Source organism: Microcebus murinus, chromosome 21 (assembly GCF_040939455.1).
Source record: "Microcebus murinus isolate Inina chromosome 21, M.murinus_Inina_mat1.0, whole genome shotgun sequence".
In the NCBI taxonomy this organism is placed as follows: domain Eukaryota; kingdom Metazoa; phylum Chordata; class Mammalia; order Primates; family Cheirogaleidae; genus Microcebus; species Microcebus murinus.
Genome location: NC_134124.1, coordinates 32,781,292 through 32,800,262, shown reverse-complemented (window position 1 = coordinate 32,800,262; position 18,971 = coordinate 32,781,292). Strand labels below are relative to the sequence as shown.

General features: G+C 46.0%; 1 protein-coding gene across 1 annotated transcript in view; it reads right to left on the bottom strand.

The window, feature by feature from the left end:
* The window catches only part of DOCK2 (dedicator of cytokinesis 2), a 392,475-nt gene that overhangs the window by 284,710 nt on the left and 88,794 nt on the right, over positions 1–18,971 (bottom strand). The window contains exons 23-25 of the mRNA XM_075996281.1: positions 14,647–14,755; positions 4,455–4,525; positions 3,528–3,634 (exon numbers count right to left, since the gene is read on the bottom strand). Of these exons, the coding sequence (XP_075852396.1) occupies positions 3,528–3,634; positions 4,455–4,525; positions 14,647–14,755 (287 nt within the window). The remainder of the gene's footprint in view (positions 1–3,527; positions 3,635–4,454; positions 4,526–14,646; positions 14,756–18,971) is intronic.

The following is an 18,971-nucleotide window of genomic DNA, read 5'->3' as shown; positions in this document are numbered from 1 at the left end:
TGATTGGCTCCATGAAAGAAAAGAAAAATATTGCCTCTGTGTGTGTGTGTGTTTTAAAAGAGCCCCATGCGGCAAGTCACCATAGAGGATGGCTGTCAAGTGTCCAAAACTATGCCACTATGTTGGGGCCTATAGCAAGATAAACAATGAAGGGAGAAACCACAAACATTTCACTCTGACCTATTCTTCTAGCCATACATAACATGGCCCTGTCACAAAATTACTCTAGGGAAATAAAATAAAAATGGAAAAAGGCATTCAAAGCCAGAATGAAATGCACATACGGTCATTCATTAAATCCTGTGTTTCTCGGACCCCGAGGAAAGCCATGTGGCTTCCGGGGAAACAAGGAAGCTTGGTTTAGGGTTATGCACAGCTATCAAACATGAAGGAAAGAAATCTAAATGTCAGAATAGAAGCTGGGATACTGCAGGGTGCGGCAGGAAAAATAACACCACCAATAATTAAGAGTTACGGCTTAGAATGGGATATTATGCAGAGCCCGACACTGTGGAAAGTACTTGAAATGCACCACCCATCTCATTATTCTACACAATAACCCTCTAAGACAGACGCTATTATTATGATTCCCATTTTACAGATGGGCTTACTGGGGACCAGAGAGGTTAAGAAAATGACCCACAGTCACACAGCTGAGAAGGGGCTGAACCAGGAAGTAAAATCAGGTCTGGTGTGACCCAAGAACCAGTGCCCTTAGCCAGCAAACCCTCTCTGCTTCTCCACAGCATCCTCCTGAAGCCGGGCCAAGAGGGTAGCCTGCCAACAACTCAGAGAGTGCTTAAAAGCCTCCTGGCCCCTCTGCTTGATGTCAATACAAATGTTCAAGGCTGTGGGTACAAGCTGATGTCACCAAAAATACTCCAGGCAATTTGCACATCTGGCAGTGGGATGAGTGAGGGCTCAAAGCAAATCACGTCCCTGAGGCACAGGACACTTCACAGGGAGAAGAGCAGGACGAATGTCATTACAGCGCAAACTTGGCCGGAGGAAGCAAACTCACCTTGTGTAAGGGTAGAAAAAGAGATACCCACCCAAGGGTGACGGCCATCCAGCATGTGTACATGAATTCAGATCTTACTCACCGGGAACTTGAGGACTTAAGAAAGGCGACGGGCTGAAGTTTCCCGTGGGGATCATTTTGTAAGAGGGTTCACTTAACAAGCAACAGTGCAGAGGAGTTACCTTGCTGCTGCACCCACCAGCAGACAGCTGTCACGTGTGAGCCATGGCTGTCCAGACTGGCTACACTTTGCATCCTCTCGCAATTGAGTCCCCGAAGGGCACTTTGTGTGTCTGCTGCTAGTCTCTGTATGTATTTAAAGGTGAGAATTTTGCATTTCTTTTGTAACTGTGTACAACACTAGGGCTGGTCTTCTGTCAGTTAATATTAATCAGAGGGTTTTTACTGAATCTGAAACCCAGACACACAGCAGGACTGGGAGGCAGCAGCTGTCCAGCCTGCCCTGTGATTACGCCAACGCTCAGGGGCCACCTCCCAGCCCAGGAGGTGTGGCTGCAGTAAAGGAATTGCTCTGACTTCCCCGAGGCTGGAACTGACACCACCTGCCCAGTCCGGGACCGTGCTAGCTCTCCATCTGGCCTCGGTGCCAGGCGGGGCCCCTGACAATGACGGCAGCTCTGAACAATGAAGGAGAGCCAAGAAGCCCGCTCTCTGCTGCATGTGCAGTGCCATATGTAGCTAGACTTGTCCTTGTCACGTCCCTAGGACAAGACTCAATTTGCCCTACAGTGACACCACCTGAGATCCCGGAGGGGTTGCCAGGGCAGGAGGGGACAGGCATATTTCAAAGCTTTCAGAATAAGGGCAATTCATTTGGAGGTGGAAATCAGAACTTTAAAAAACATGAAAGTCTCACTTTTAAAAGCCCCCACAGTAATTCAAGGAATGCAACAAGACTTAACCAGGATTAGTCTCCCATCACCTCACACAAACCACCTTGCACAAACCAACTACATATGGATTGAATTAATCTGTTGCCACACATCTGTCTAAATGGTCAAGAAACTACACACATGAATATTAAAATCACAAGAAGAAAAACACTTTTCTTCCCTATGTCCTCCTCCAACCCTTAACTCCAGGGATAGGATCCAGACAGCAATTTTGGATGCACCATGTTAACCAAGAACTGGAAGAAAACATCTTTACAGTGAAGTGGTTCCTGAATATTTCTGTGATTACCAGGCAATTTGCATAAATATCCAGGCTTCACTCCTTGAATAAATTCCAGTTGGGCGATGGCTGATCTTCAGAATTCTAAGACCTCTTGTTTCTTGCACAGTTTGTTTCTCATTTTATTATTGACATCAGTGTGGACAGAGAAATTTAAAATTAGAAAGGACTGGTCTCAGGGTATAGAAAACACTACTGACCCTCAAAAGTCATTTCTTCACCCTTATAGACAGAAGTGAAAAGTGCACAGTTTCTGAACAAGTAATTCATCTACATCAAGCAAAAGGCATCGTCTGTTTTGCCTGATCCAGCAAGTTGCTGGAGAAGAGATGGAAGACGAGTAAGGGCTTCTAAATCCCGCCTGGCCCTCTCCGGAGGAGCTATGCACGTCTAGTTGATGGGCTTTTGACCTCAAAAACAGGGAACCCCCCTGTCTCTTGACAGTAGGGTTAGTCAGAGGACCCAGTGGTCACCAGTTTGGGGTAAGCACCAGCTCTGACCATACCTCCACTGTCATTCTCTGATCTCCAAAAATACACACCATTAAGTAAAGACAGGCAAAGTACAGAACAGTTACATAATATGTTGCCATTTGAGTGATGATAATAAAATACCAGGGGAGAATACACAGCATATATGTGACTGCACATCCATCAGTGGCCTTGGAAGCAAACACAAGAGACTGGAAGCGCTGGCTGCCTCTCGAGGAGGAGCTGGGAGTGGCCATGTGCAGGGTCTAGAGAGACCCTTTCATACCTTTGCATTTTAATCCATGTCAATGTGTTACCTATTCAAAAATCATTTACATTTTTTACAAACTACAAAAAATGCTAATTCCTACTCAATCAGAAATCTCTTAGATGGGTCCCAGGAATTAGCATTTTAATAAGCTCTCCAAGTTTATTCTTACACACTCCAGATTTTGAGAACTTCCCCATTAAAGACTCTTTCTACTAAAAAGAACTTCATCCACTTCCCCTCAAGTTAAGGACAGGAATAATAAACCACGCAGGCAAAAAAGCCTCACACCACAACAATCTAAAGCATGACTCCTCATTAAACTTCCTTAAGAGAAATAAACGATGCAACCTAAGCAGTCTTAAAATCAATTTAGATTCCGATATCTGAGTTGTCAGCCACTTTCTACTTTTCGCACTTATGTGAACCAAGGGAATTGTTAGAGAAGAGATGTTTTCGGCGTCACCGGACAGGCTGCCCTCTCCTGCCAGGATTCCGAAGGAGGATGTGAGGCTGATGGCCTTCTCCCCTCTCCCCCACACCCCGCCCCCCAGCCAGGATGCTCTGCACTCACCTTGCTTTTTGAAGAGGTTGCTCTGGACTATCTCATTCATGGACTGCACTTTCTGCTTCTGGAGTTTCACGGGAGGGATGCAGGTGTAGAACTCGTACAGGAGTTGGCTGAGGGTGGGAAAAACAGGAGCTGGTAGAGCCAGTTAGACCCATGTCTCCCACCTCATAGCAACTACAGTCCATCCCTGGATGTCAGCTCTGTGGGGGCAGAAACTATTCTGCTCTTGCTCCCCTTGGACCCATAATCCTGGCAGAGTATCAGATGCACAGGAAGCATTCAGTAAATATGTGTGAGCTGCTTGTGGCACTGACTATCAATAGCATTCAAAGAGATGTGAAAATCTGAAGATAATACCAACAGCCCTGAGCACTTATTGTGCACCGGGCACATGCTTTGCATTTTATATCCATCATGCCATGTAGACCTCACAGCTCTAACAAGCTAAGAAAAAGAAGGTATATCTGACTCAGATGCCCCTATTCCGACAGCATGATCACACCAACATCTATGAGATGGAGTTAAGAAGGAGAAAGCAGAAGTGAGCCCATCTCCATTGTCTCTTTAAGTACCCTTAGGTTATTCTCCATTCACAACTGTAGGGCTTACAGGGCAAAAACTGGAGCCCAAAATAACCTACCATTCCAGCAGATATGGAGACATTTACCCCAAACATCAGATTTTAGCCTACTGGTTTACCTTCTGTATAATCAAAGAGGCACGTTTATTATACAGTTGGTTTTCACCAAAGTCTGGCACAACAAAACCAAAAGGTAAAAATCCCACACTGGAAGCCCAGAACAGGGCTCCCATCCTGTGCCCTCCCGTCCCTCAGGTGAGGGCCATCTGGAACTCCCCACAAGAGCCCTCCTCCTCTTCTGATCCCTGGCTTGCCAACAGAGCCCAGAAAAGTACAACATAAGCTCTCACCTGAGTAACTTCGCATCAAAGACGGTTTCCACATCATGGAGGACAGATGGGATGTATTTCAAAGCTGCCACCTAGGTGGAATGGGAAATAAACGTGAGTGATGCCCACGGCCAACCAGTCTGTGCTGGCAAAGAGGGTACTTTGCAACATGACACAGTTCAGGGGAAAATGACCCTGCATCTTGGGTACTACAATAATGATGCAAGACTCTGCATGTAGACTCAAACATAAGCATGAACTTCTTTATATAAAATGTAAGTAAAGCGACAACTTCTGCCTTCAAGGAGGCAGTAATGTATAGCAGAATTGAACACAGACTTTGAAGTTATAAAGATCTGCAGTCAAATCTGTTTCCACACCTTACTAGCCATGTGGCTTTTGACAAAACACTTAACCTCTCAGATATTTACACATCTGTGAAATAGGGAAAGTAATACCTACTTTGCAGGATTGCAAAAATTAAAAATAATATATATGAGTCATCTAGCAGAGCATTGGGCATTACTTTGGGTACTCAATAAATGGTACCTTCCATTATTAATGGAGGATGGAGTGCTTGAATTGTTTTGCTGATGGATTGGATTGGACTGAGTTATTTGTATTTTCTCTCCCCAGCCACTTTGTGAACAACAGCGGGCATGTTTTGGTTCACTAGCTGGGTTAGGAAAGCTGAGAATTGTGGTAGATTATTTACTCCCTTTAAGTTAACTGTTGTAACCAGAGGTGCGAGCCACACTTGCCCCTGCACAGCAATGCCACCTGCTAAGCAGCAGGGCAGACTACAATGTTGGCAGGAGTTGTAAGTTGCATAAATAGAAAATAATGTTTAAGAATCTAATGGAAGTATGTGCTTTTTATTCTTTTTGTTTTTCTGTATATTCTAGGGGTTCTATCATCAACATGTATGCCGCTCTAACAATCAGACCAAAGTAAAAAATAGGAAAAATTACTTTCTTAAAGAAAATCTCACTCCTAGCCATATACAACTGAGATTCTTACTTAACATAAATAATGATTATGACTATTCTCTGAGAATTTACAATGAGGCAGACAGTGGTGAACACTGCTAATAGATTATCTTATTAATTACAGCCCTGCAAGGGAAATACTATTTTCATAGGTAAGGAATCTCAGGTTCATCAAGATTAAATAACTATCCCAAGACCACGAAGTTAGCAAGTAGAGAGTCAGAAATCAAATTCAGGCAGGATGCTCATAGAGCCATTCCTTGTAACCCTTAAGCCACATGGCCACTTACTCGAATAGCAACTCTCTCTCTGTGCACTCATCTTTTTTCTCTTGTTGTTTATAGTTTTTAAATTCTAAAAATTGAGTACTATATGTTTGATGTAAGACAAAAAATTCACACAAGATAAGGTATTAGGGTGAAAATTGTCCCCACAGTCCTACGTCACATCCTCATCTAAGCTCCAATCTCTCTTCCCTAGAAGGGACCACCGTTAGTTAAGATTGTGGTAAGTTCCCTTCCAGACTGCTTCCTATGCATGAACATGTGTGTGCATGTGTGTGCCTGTGTATGTATGTAAATACAGAGGTCTGCAACTTTCTTTTTGGTTAACCACAAACCAGTGGGATCTTGGCCTGCCATTTCATAGAGTGCACTCTCTTCATTTCTACCACTACCCAGCAATGCCCAAATGGGTACATTATACCTCTTTCAACTCACCCCTGCTGAAAGGCTCCATGCCATTTTCAGTTTTTCTTTATTATGAAACGGGTGGTGAGAAAATATTTAACTATAGGATGGGTTGCTCAAAGAGAAACTCATGTTTCAAAATATATATACATATAAATTCTAGGAGATATTGTCAAGTTACCTTAAAAGCCATGGCAACCAATTTCCTTTTACTGACTGTCCCTTTCCCCATACCTTTGCTAAAAGTGGATATATGATCTTTCTCATTTTTGTTGACATAATGCATTATTTGTGACTGTAATTTGCAATTTTTTCATTGCCAGTGCAGTTGAGCATCTTCTCTATATTTATTGGACGTGTAAACTTACTAAACTGCTTGTTTATATCCTTTTTCCATTCTTCTTTTTTCTTGTTAGTTTATAGAATTCTTTATGCATCATTAATATTAACCCTTTTGTAGTAACACAAAAGGGTTTTACAAGAAATTCCTCTTGCTTATCCTGTTGTTTCATTGCATGTAAAGATTTTAATTTGCATGTTGTCAAAGTTGTCAGACTTTTTCTTTATAGTAATTAGATTTTGTATCTAGAGATTTATTCTTTATTCTTTCAAATGTAGTTGATAAGAGAAAACAGGGCTCCAAAGTCAGTGTTTCTAAAACTATGTTCTATTGGACACTCTTGTCTCGTACGATGGTATTAGGTATTGTGTAAGGGAAAAGGGGTTTGCAATCAGATAATTTTGAGAAACATTGATTTGAGCAAAGATAAACCAGTGAGTTATTTTAGCAACAGAACTTTTCAGAATTTTAATATGCTAAGAAGCATGACATTCCTCCAGGCAGTTACACTACACGGTACATTACAACCTGGGTGGTCAAGGACCATCTGTACCAGGCAGCCTGGGCAAGACCATCTGTATGAGAAAGGAGTGACGGGCAAGGAGCACAGGGCAGTGGGGAGTGATGAGGTGTGTGGAATCCACACTCAGTCTAAAGACTGAGTCGTTCTTGCTCAATTGTTTCAGCCTTGTGGGAGCCAAATCCAACACGTCTGCAGGCTGCATTTCCTCCATGGACTACCTGTCTACAACCTCTAAAGGCAAAGGGACACCATATACTAGGCACATGCCCTGAAAAAGGGCTCGTCTGAGCACTTCAAGTGAAGCGTTTCTATGTCCACTCTTAGGCCAAAGAACATGGAGACCACAGGGACCCTCGCGTGAATAATCCCAGATCTTCACCCAGCGCCTGGAGGAGCCTCGGCCCACTTCCTCACCCCCGGCCTCAGGCTCTGCGGTGATGGGGAGGCTGCGAAGTAAAGCCCGTTGTGCAGCTCAAAGCTGTGGGAGCGCCCAGTCTCCCCTCATCTCATCCCTCAAGCACCTGCCCTCGTTCCCCAGAGCCTGGATGGAGTATAATGTGCACTCATCATAATTAAGACCAAGGTGAGAAAACACGCAGAGAAACAAACCCCTCAGTAAAGCCGGGGAAAGGCAGGACTTCAGTGTCTGCTGAGGTTGCTGGCTTTCAAGAGCTGCACAGCGTCCTGGGGCTTTGGAGTGACGCTGCAGAGCAGCAGGCACCAGAGGTCTGTGTAGACATGGCCACTTACACATGGCGCAAGGAGGGAGTGGGGCAGGCCGGGGAGGGGGTGCTCGGGAGGAGCCAGTCTTCCTGGCTTCCCACTTGGGATGGCAGTAAAGTCACACAGACTGAGTTACCGTCACCCAAGACTCAGAGGGTGCTATCAGTGTGACAGGAGAATATTAAACTTTCATTTGGGGCAGGCGGCCTCGCAGAGCGGTGGCAGCCCTGTGGTGCTCTTTTCCAGTGGGGACAGCCCATCTCTGACTCGGGAAGTTTGCCAAGTCTGTGTCATGGCCTGCAGCGGCCACAGGGTTCCTGCCCCTGGTCTTCCCCTGACACCCTGACACACCTGGGAGGGTGACAACAGGCAAGTTCAGCAGGTGCTGCCACCAAGCACTCTCAAAAGACAGGGCATCTCAGCCACAAGACCTGCCAGAGTCCTCCATTTGTCACACGTGTCTAAGGCCCAGGAACGACAAACAGACTGGTTTTCTAGATCCACCAGCTTCCTGAGAACTGTGTTGCCTCACCATTGTTATTATTTTTACTCTCATTATTAATACTATTATACATAAAATAATATTGCATTCTTATTACTTTCATTCTATGGTATATATTCTTATATAATATATAATAACACATACACACATATACACATACCTATATACATATCTGTGCATATTTAATAGAATTATTAACAATAAGGTTTTAAAATAGGAACATTATTGGAAACTATACATGTCAAATACTCTACATGCGTGATCTCATTTAATTATTGCAACTACTCTATGAGCAGCTATTGTTATCCCATTTTACCAATGAGGAAACTAAGGCACAGAGAGGCTAACAATTTGCCAAAAGCCATGTGGCTTATAAGTAGCTCAGAGAGGCTGTGTACCCCACCTGCCCAGCTGGCTCTTACCCAGGGTGCTCTGCTACTGCCCGTCACGCTGTAAGACAGGCAGCCCGTCACGGCAGTGGGGAGGTTGCAGCAGGGAGAGAAGGCTGATTTGGAGTAGGAAGTAGATAGAGAGCCTCCCCCATCTAGTGAGGATAGTTTTTGAAAAGAAAATGCAGTTTTTCTGACACCCCTTAAATTAAGGCTGCCCCTTCCCACACATACAGGGGGCTGCGAGAATGACAGCAGGAGTGTGTTTGCTAGCGCAGTAATTAGGGAATCGTGTGGCATCAATGCCTTTCCTAGATTAATCATCAACTCTGGATCTCTCTGGGCAAAGGCCAGGTGCAGCCCACAAGAAGAGGGCAAACAGGCAACAGTGATTTTACTGTCCCATAGATAAGTCAAGGGAGGACAATTAAGATCATTGCTGTCTAGAGGGACTTCACCTGGATTGACAGCCTTGGGCTTTAGCAAATATTTAAAAATAATAACAAAAAATCAAAACCAAGCAGCCGCATTCCCCCACCCACCCATCCAAGCTCAACGGAGCTAAATGTTTTCAGGCTCACGGTCTCTCGCTCTCTTGCTCCTCCTTGCTGTCTTTCAAACAGAGCAAGAGTGACCAGTGTTGGTGCCAACAGATACAGATTTCTGGCCAAAATGAACATGTCTTGAAATGGTATGCAGTTATGCAAGAATGCTAGACCTCTTCGTCATTCAAGAGCTGCAGGCATTCAAAACAGGCACTATTCCCATCCCACCAATTTCCAATCTTTTTATTCTAACCAAGTGTTAGATAGTCAAGGCCCATGGACAAGCAATGACCCAGGAATTCACCACAGCATGGACACAAAAAGGCAGGCTCCTTGGAGAGGCTGGATTGTCCCTGAGGAGAATACACGGTAACTCTCTCAGAACATTCTGCCTTGTCATTGATGGTTCAGGGAGAGAGAAGGGAAGAGGAAGCAGGTTCTGGAATACATGTGTTTCCATGCTTCTGTCGCTCAACGCCATGCTGGCCCTGAGCTCGGCAAGGCAGTAGAGCCCAGTGTTTAACGGCTGCCTGCAGAGCTGGGCTAGCTGACTTCAGGTCCAGGTGGATCACCTTTACCTGTGGGACTCTGAAAGAGAACTCTGTGCTCCAGTTTCCTCACCAGGAAAATGGAGAGGATAAAGTTATCTACTTTATAGGGTTAACGTGAAGATTAAATGAAAAAATATGAGCTATCTATGACTACAGCTTCCTTATTGGGACAAAATTTCATCCTACCTGCCACTGAATCCATCATTCCCAAGAATTACCCCTAAGTGGAGTATGGAGTATATGGGTGAGAAGGGGACAAGACTGAAGAATCACTTAGAGGTTTGGGCTGGAACTCCAGCTCCTACTATTAAATATTAATTCTCATTTTCCTACTTCTGGGGGTTCAATGTATAGCCTGTGGGCCAAGTTTCAAGAATGGGACGCTTTTTCCCTTAGTTCAGACATTAGAACATCTTATATCAATGAACAAAGAAAAGGGAAGGAAGAGAGAGGCATTTTTATTAGCTTGCTGCATGACTACGGACCAACTATCTGCCCACCTTTACTGTTGTTCACTGTTGTTTAGTGCTTATCCACCTGGTATTTTTCCAGAAGACTTAGGTCTTTAATGAAACTACCTGACTATTTTGGTGGTGATTAGAAACTAAAACTCTGGACTTACACAGCCAAGACTCAAATCCAAGATCTGCTACTTTACAGCTGTGGTTAACTCATTCAACCTCTCTAAGCCTCCTTTTCCTCATTGTAAAGTGGAAATAAAAAGAATATTTGGTGTTTTCTTACCTTTGAATATGAAATATTACCTACTGGGTAAAGCCTACACACTATTAGGGTGTTGGGTACACTAAAATCCCGAACTTCACCACTATACAATCCATGCATGTAACAAAACCCCACTTATGTCTCCTAAATCTATTGAAATTTTTAAAGAGTATTTGCCCTATAAGGTGGTTGTTATCAAGATCAAATGAGCTAACAATATAGGTAAAGCTTTTAGCTCAAAGCTTGACACATAATAAATGCTAAAGCAGAAAACAAAACAGAACAAAGCAGTGGAAGCTAGAATTCATTCTTTTGTTCATGCGGCCAACAGGTATACAAGTACTTTCCATGTGGTAGCTGCTGTTCTAGACACTGGGGATAGCAAAGACAGAGTCCCTTGCCCTCCTGGACACTGTAGTGACTTTGTAGCATGAATGACAATCACAATGGCCAAGAGAGCATGCCATTCAATACAAGCTGTTCATTTAATCCCACTTGTACCACCAAATTGGGCATTATGAAATATCAAGGACTTTAAGGAGAATGGGGCAAATTGGTCTACATAGTGCCACCATGTGACACCGCATTTGAACTACATCCAGTTCGCAGGTGTCTGGAGTTGACCATCGCCACTTGCCATCAGTTTCATCAACAACACTCACGGCCGGCACACACAGGGACTTCTGAGCATGTGGCCCATTGTTGAAAACACGTGGAACCCCCTGGCCTAAGCCTTTCCTGCGGCATAGAGAACAGTGACTTTGGAGTCGGGAGACCTGGGTGGACTCAAATCCCCACTCCCCCACTATAAATAGAAGTAATTTCGGGTGAGCTATTTGGCTTTAAGAGCCTCCTGTGGACACTGAGGACGGTGGTTCCTTGCAGATCTCTGGCAGGATTAAAAACACTGTATAGGAACAGCCCAGTGCCATGATTGGCACATGGTAGGTACTTGATCAATGGAAGGTATTTCTACTGCTCTTTCTGCCCCCTTTGAACTACTGACTTTAAATTCTCCATGGTTTTGAGTGAGCCACTGCCATACCAACTCAAAACAAGAAGGGAAACCACAGAAAGCAATTGGCAAAAGCCAGAAGAGCACTAGAAATGGGGCATAACTTGCTCAGGTCTCAGAACTCACGATGGACGAGGCTGAGATTTGAATCAGAGCTGCTCCGCCCACAATGAAGGCAGGCATGAATAAGGGTTTCACCACAAGCCGCTACACAGCTGCAAGTACAGTTTGAACCAGGAATGTCAATCACTGTCATCCTCACTCCATGTTCCCACCCGACACCTGCAGCTGACGTTACTAGATCATCACGTCCCTACAGCCTTGCGCTATTTCACTATGCAAGACGCTGCCATCCATCTTTTCCCGCACAGTCCGTTCTTGTGGGTTTATTCTCCTTGAAATGTGTATCTACGTTTCTTGGTCTAACTGAGTAACTGGATGTCCTAACACTGTTTGGTGTCATGTGACAAGGTTAGCGACACAAACACCCCCTTCCAGATTCCACTGTAGTAAAATATCCCAAAAGCTTCTGTTTTATGATGAGCTAAAGGAGGGAGGGGTATAAATGACTAAAAGCTATTTCAACTAAACCATGTAACAGGCTTTATCCTTCATGCTTTAGATATATTACTTTATTTAGTACTCTCAATAATTCTCTAAATTAGACATTAGGCTTCCTAATTTATAAAAGGATAAACTGAGGTACAGAAAGCCGAAATGCTGAGATTATACACCCAAGTGTGGGCACCCACTTTCCCACGCAGGTCTCTGGTCAAAAGCCAAAGCTCTTCCTGCTGCAAACGTCAAAGTTTACAGACGATCCCTTGTGTGGGGCCTGCTGACGTCATAGAATCTGGCCTCCCAACCCCATCAGCCCCTTCCTTGCACCCTAAAACAGCATTACATTCCCTCCCAACGGTACTGCTCTCCATATTTAAATATGACTTTAAGTTTTTCTTTGATAACTTTTCAACAGCCATGTAAATAGGTGAAAAGCATCATTGGTTTTATGTAAATCCCTGAAGCTAAATCTGGCCCTTCGAACAAATTTAAAAATTTAAAGAGATGAAGCCCATTCCTACAGCTCTGGGTGTGGAAGCCCAGGAGAAGAAACCAGCACAGTATGGTCCAAATCACAAGGAACGGGAAGCATTTCTAACACAGTTACCCAGACAGTAAGAACCTGGGTGAAAAGACTTAAGCCAAAGCCGCAATAGGCCATAATGATCATGTTAGTTCTCTGCACTTGCATCATGTTTTATAATTTGATCTTTTGCAGACAGTGTTGATTTGATCCTCACCCAGACAGTGACGTTTTAGAGATGAGGAAACTGAGGCTCAGAGAGGTCAAATGAGCACCTTGAGGTCCTGCGGCTGATAAAGAACAACCAGGGAAGTGCTCACCTGCTCATCTGAGTGCTCTCTCTTTCCCTTTCTCTTTTTCCCTCTCTCTTTCCTCCCCCTCCTTACTGCCGCTCTTCCCCTGTTCCTTCCCACGAGATAGGGTAGCTCGTCACAGGGAAACAGGTGCTGAAATCAGAACGAGAGTCCCCTCTGCCTCTGCAGGGCGTCTGCTCCCTTCTCCTCCCACCAGCTGGCTTCATCTGTTTGTTCGTGTCTGCTCACTCACACTTCAGCTTCCCTGGAGCCCATTTCAGACCCGACTCAACCCTGCAGCCTCCCCCATTGCCACTGGCCATCCTCAGCTCTCAGCGGGTAGCCGGACACTGTGGCCTCGGACTGGAAGCTCAGCTGCTTCCAATATGACAGGTGAAAACTCTAAGACCGCAGTCCCAACTAACCCCATGGAAAACGTCCCTATCCAGCAGGTGCTAAACGGACAGTACACAGAAGAGTCCAGTACAGTGGTGGCCGGCGTGGTCTTTAGAACTAGGCAGGAACAGATCTGAATCCCGGGCATCCCGCTTCCCAGGGACGGTGCCTGGAGAAAGCTCTAGCAACTGTCCAAGCTTCAGTCACTTCATCAATGAAATGGAGACCTTAAGACCTGTCCCTAGAGTTGTGCCTTTGTTCATTCACTCGTTCAACAGATATTTATTAAATATAAACTATGCATTAGGAGTGTACAATGGTGAATAAGACCCACCCCCTTCCACACACATACAATGTGTGCACACACACCTGGTTTCCACTAGTTGTTAAGGGAAGCCATTACCAGAGTGGTTCCCAAACTTTGTTTCACATTAAAATCACCTGGGATTTTAATCCCAGGTGATTTTAAAATCCCCTTGCCTGGGTCACACTCCATAACAATTAAGCTAGAAAGTCTGGTGGTGGGAACCAGGCGTCAGAATTTATGGAAGATCCCCAAGTAGTCTGCTGTGCGAAGTGTGGAACCCACAGTGCTAGCAGCAAACACTCCCTGGGCAAACGGCTGCTTCTGCTTCCTCAGCTCTGTCCTAGCAAACACCAGCACCTCAGCAATTCTAACCAGACGCCGGGCATCCCAGGCACACAGGTATTTAAATTAGCAACTAAAAGAATAACGCTGATGGAGGAGAAGAGGAGGAGGAGGAGGAGGAGAGGAGGAAGAAGAAGAAATCTGCATTAAGTCATTGATTTAAATAAATGTGTTTGGGTTTTCTTTATTCACGACACATTCAAGCAGACCCCAACCCCGACCAGGTGATTGTGAGTAAATTCTGTGAAAGTTCCAAAGTCTCCCCCAAACAGCCTCTTCATCCAGCCTTTCTGCTGCTAAGCTCTTTCTCAAACACAGGACTAGGCCTCAAGGTTTCTCAAAGATTTGCAGATTGCACATTAGCATCAAGAACCACTACATTAGAGGATCCTTTCTCTCCAAAGTGCCTCTTGTTCATAGAGGAGACCTCTTTAATCCCAAAAGAGAGCCCGAGTTTATGTTGTCAAAAATTAAGAGTGAACTATCGGAGCCTCAGTTTGAAAGACTGCCACCTCAACTGTTCTCACCGTCAGAAGCGGATCCGGTCTGACTTATTTCCTTCCAGGTAATAGAAGCTTCAGAGCTATTTTAAAGGAAGGCACTGCTGCCTTCACGGGAAATAAATATGCCTTCTCTTGCCACGAGGAGCCCTTGGTGTCATGATTATCAAACCACGTGACCAGACCAGGACTTCAATTAACACAAGGCTGCATATTTAAGTAAAAATAGACATTAGCTCAGCATGCTCTCATTTATTGGATGACCAAGGGAAAGACAGATTTTTATTGTAGCACAAACCAACCTGCAAAAGGATCGTGGTCTTATATTGACTTTTCATCAGGTTGTTGATGGATTCAAAGAGCCGTCTCATGGATTCTTCAAACTCCATCTGTTCTTTGCCCTCGTAAAGCCTGAAAGAAGATACATCTGGGTCATTTCTCAAGCCAATGGGCAATGCCACGGCGTATACCAGCCACAACTTTCATTTAAAATGTAGAAGAAAACAGGGTGGGAGACGGGGACTTAAGGGACCGGGGGCGAGTTCCGCAGCTGTTGCACACACAGTGCTGTCGGGGAACAGCCTCTTGGCCTCTACGGAAACACACCAACCAACACAGCATACGCCCCTCTGTCTTTTTCAAAACCTGGAGGAACCTCAAAGGAAGGACATCTGGCTGAGCTGAGGGGATATTAATAATTTCAAGAATCAGAGGAGAGACTGTGGCCATCAGATTTTCAAAGCACCTTGGAAACATCAAAGGGAAATATTCTCAACTGCTCTGGCCCTTCCACTTGGCCGCTGCCCGCCCGTCAGATGGACGGACACTGCAGCCTGTGCCACGCAGGCGCCCTGGCTTTCCCTGACCTCTCGTTTTCAGTTATTAGCCTGCAGTAAACCTTTGTTCCTCTGAGTATTGTTACTGTAAGAATTGTAAACAGAACAGAAGCACGTAACGTAGAAAGTGAGACTCATTAATCCAACTGGGGAGACTGACAATCGTCAGCAGTCTGGTGTGTGTCCTTCCCGAGGTCCCTGTGCTAACACACGCGCGTGACGTTGCACAGAGCCCCCCCCCCCCCCGCCCGTGGAAAACCCGTCTCCAGCTTGCAGTCTTGTCAACCCCTCCCCGAGCCGAGCCAGTCCTGTTCAGCCCAGGGCTTCTCCAAACAAGCCTTTATCACCCACTGTGAAATGCTCCGGCCTAATCTGTGGCATCCAGTGTGAAATACACAGAAGAGAGCTCCTGTCCCCAATTCAGATAAGGACAGTCTCTCCTGTCACAGCCCTACGCGGTCAAACACTCCTCAGTGCACCGGCACCCGCAAAGGTGCTTTCCTCAGATAAAGCCCCGACTCACTTAACAGGCTTGTTTGCTTCTCAGCCACAGAACAAGCCAGGCAGTCACGGCCCGCCCGGCGCTGTCCCCTCTGACACCTCCCGGGTGCCCGCACCCTGCCTTCCTCTGCTTTCTGCTGTGTGTGTCTCTTCTGCTTATCTGCCGGGGTATTAATCGCTCTCTTTCTCTCTGCGTGTCTCCATGTCTTTCTCTGCTTCTCCCCCACTCTCTGATTCCACCCCTCTTCTTGTCTTAGTCACTCTGTCTCTGTTTCTGTCCTTCCTTATCACACCAACCCCTCCGTAAAGTAAGAAGCATAAGAGGACATGCCGAATGTTCGGATCGGTCATGGGGACCCGGCAGTGCTGCTGGCTTCCTGGGTACCTAGTTCAAGGTCGCAGAGCCAAGGCTGTGAGAAGGGCCGGGAGGCCTGAAGTGGCCCCATGCCTCGGGCTCCTCATTCTCTCCCCCTCCCTAGCTCCACAGCCTGCTCTCCTCTCCCCACCCCTCCCATTTACACCGCCCACTTCTGAAGCTTCTCGGGCTGCTGCCACAGAAATAGCCGCCTTAGAGGGCGTATTCTAGAGTCAATCAGCTCCGGGTTCAAATCCTCACTCTGCCCTGCACAAACTGGACCTTTCATTAATAATAGCAAACGTTGCAAAGCATTGCTATGCCCCAGACACTGTTCGTGTCTACATTAAATCGCTTACTCCTCACAACCACACCGTGACGCAGGCCTTATCAGGATGCCCATTTTGCAAATTAATGAAGCTTAAGCCACGTGCCCAAGAACACCATGCCAGTGAGTGACAGAGCCAGAACTCACGCCTTGCCACCGGCTCCTGAACCCATGCTCTCAGTGCTCTGCATGTTAATGTGCTCTGCACTTCACTGCTCATCCTAATGTTTGCAGCCTTGGCTTCCCCCCTGCAAAACACAGGCATTGGACAGCGCTGTGTCAAGGGCCTGCAAGGAGACCAGATCACACAGAAAGCGCTAGGCACAGGCTGAGCCCCATGACCGTCAGCTGCTGTCTTGAGATTATTAATTGTAGTAGTAGGATTGTTACTACTGCCATCATCCCCACCCCGCAGATAAGGGAAAAGAAAACTCTAAAGAGGCTGAACTTGCCCAAATGCCACCAAAGTGGAAAAGGCGGGACCAGGGTAGCCCCTGCCTGCCCGGCAGAGAGGCGAGGCTCTTAGCCCAACGCGGTGCTGGCGCTGCCCTGTGAGGTGAGCTGCTCCTGTCTCTGTGCCCACAGCCCTGGCGCTGCCTAATGGGTGGCCTATCCCTCAAATCTTTTGCCTTAAAATCTGTTCCTCTTTCCACTACCCACAGGTGCCTGAGAACATTTAATAAACTACATCACAGCTGCGGTTACTGCCCTGTATATTGAGGCTGCCCACTCCGTCTCCTATCCACATCTAACACGCAGCCATGGCGCCCATGTGGTCACACACACATGGGCTCTTTTGTAGGGTGTGCTCTGTGTGTGTGTGTGAGTGTGCGTGTGAGTGTATGGTGGGGGTGGTTTCAACCAGGTCCTCCTAGGAACCACCTGTTCCACCCACGAGGATGGCCCCCAGCAACACTTTCCTGCTGGCGACCTGCCCACCCCTGCCCCCATAACTGAACGGTCCCATGGCAGTTCTCCCGATAGGACTTGTCATTTTAACAAAGAAACATAAAAACGGGCTTTGTCGGGTGTCGCTGTACTGCCAGCACTTCAGAGGGAACGGTCACGAACTGCTGCTGCAGGGATCCCGAGGCTGCCCCGATTCCCTACTTCTCTGTGTCTCGTTATTTAACTCTTCTGGGAGTTTATGAACTGCACAAATATCTGTACCATCCACTCTCTTTTTTGTTTAAACTGGCCCTGGATCTTCCTGCAGCTCCCTGAAGTCTGAAACCAAGAGCTGCTGGGAAGCCCAGCGAGCCCTTCGTCCCTGCTTTCATTGTGCCGATGAAACGACTGAGGGCTGGAGTGGGGAAGTGACTCCGCTTCACCGACTTTTAAATATTATTTGACTGAGGTGGGCAGGAAAAGGGCCTCTCAGACTAGAAAACCAAGTCAATCCCCTCCATTCAGGTTCAAATTTTGTAGGAAACTGAATTTGATTTCCACCGGAAAGAGAGATCGGATTTGCTCTAGGTCACAGACTGCACGCGGCACAGCTCACACCAGAACACGGCATTCGTCCTCGCCCCGAGAATCTAACAAGGGAAGGCAGGTGACACAGATCCCACAAAGCTTTTGCCTCAGTGGGATCCAATCTGCTCCCTGTTACTCATGTCACAGGCTAAGTACCCTAACACCACGCTTGAGTCCAGGGATGCACCTGCCTAGGTTTTATAAAGGATAAAAAGCAATTCTAGGGGGAAATGGGAAATATATGTACACATACACACACACACATTTATTTTTAAGTGAGGGATATGGCAAGAAGAGTTAGAGGATGTGACTACAGTTGGGAAGAAGAAAGGAAAGAGGAAGCTATTTGATGTAAAGGACTTTGTTATCAAGCCAGACTCCTCCATGTACTGGCTATGCATCCTCAGATAAATTACTTCCCTGAAATCTTACTTTCCTTATGGAGCTATAATGCTCAAAGGGTTATTTTGAGGTGGGGAAAAAATGAGATAATGCTTTTCAAGTGCTTAATATTGTAACTGGCACTTAATAAGTGTTAGGTAAACATTGGCAATTCTTATTGCTGTTGATTGCTAAGCACAAAAGCGATCATATTGGCAAACTCTCTGATCTGAGTGTAAATAAAGGATTTTTTTTAGGAGACAGCGTCTCGCCATGGAGTGCAGTGGCACGATCACAGCTCGCTGCAATCTCGAACTCCCAGGATCGAGGAACCTTCCTGCCTCAGCCGCCCGAGCAGTTGGGACTGCAGGTGCAAGCCACCACATCTGGCTGTAAAAGCAATATTTCAAATAATGAGTTGCTAAGGAAAAAAAAATAAATAAGGGTTTTAGGTTAAATGGAAGAAATAACCTGATGATAGAGGGGCAATTAGGCATCGTGGGACCTCCCCTGCGAAGCTTGAAAGAAAAGTGGCTTATCTGACTGTGATGCTCTAAATGTGGCCTTGGAGTCAAGGGCACAGCAGATGTAGCTTCCAGGTCCTTTTTTAGCACTTGGTCTCTGTTATAGCTTCGGGAGGTAAACATTTTTTCTGGCTTTGAACGCCTGGAAAGATACTCCAGAAACCAGCTGATTCTGCCAGGGAACAAATTATTGAAGGGCCCTAAGGCCCTGACCACAGGAAAACTG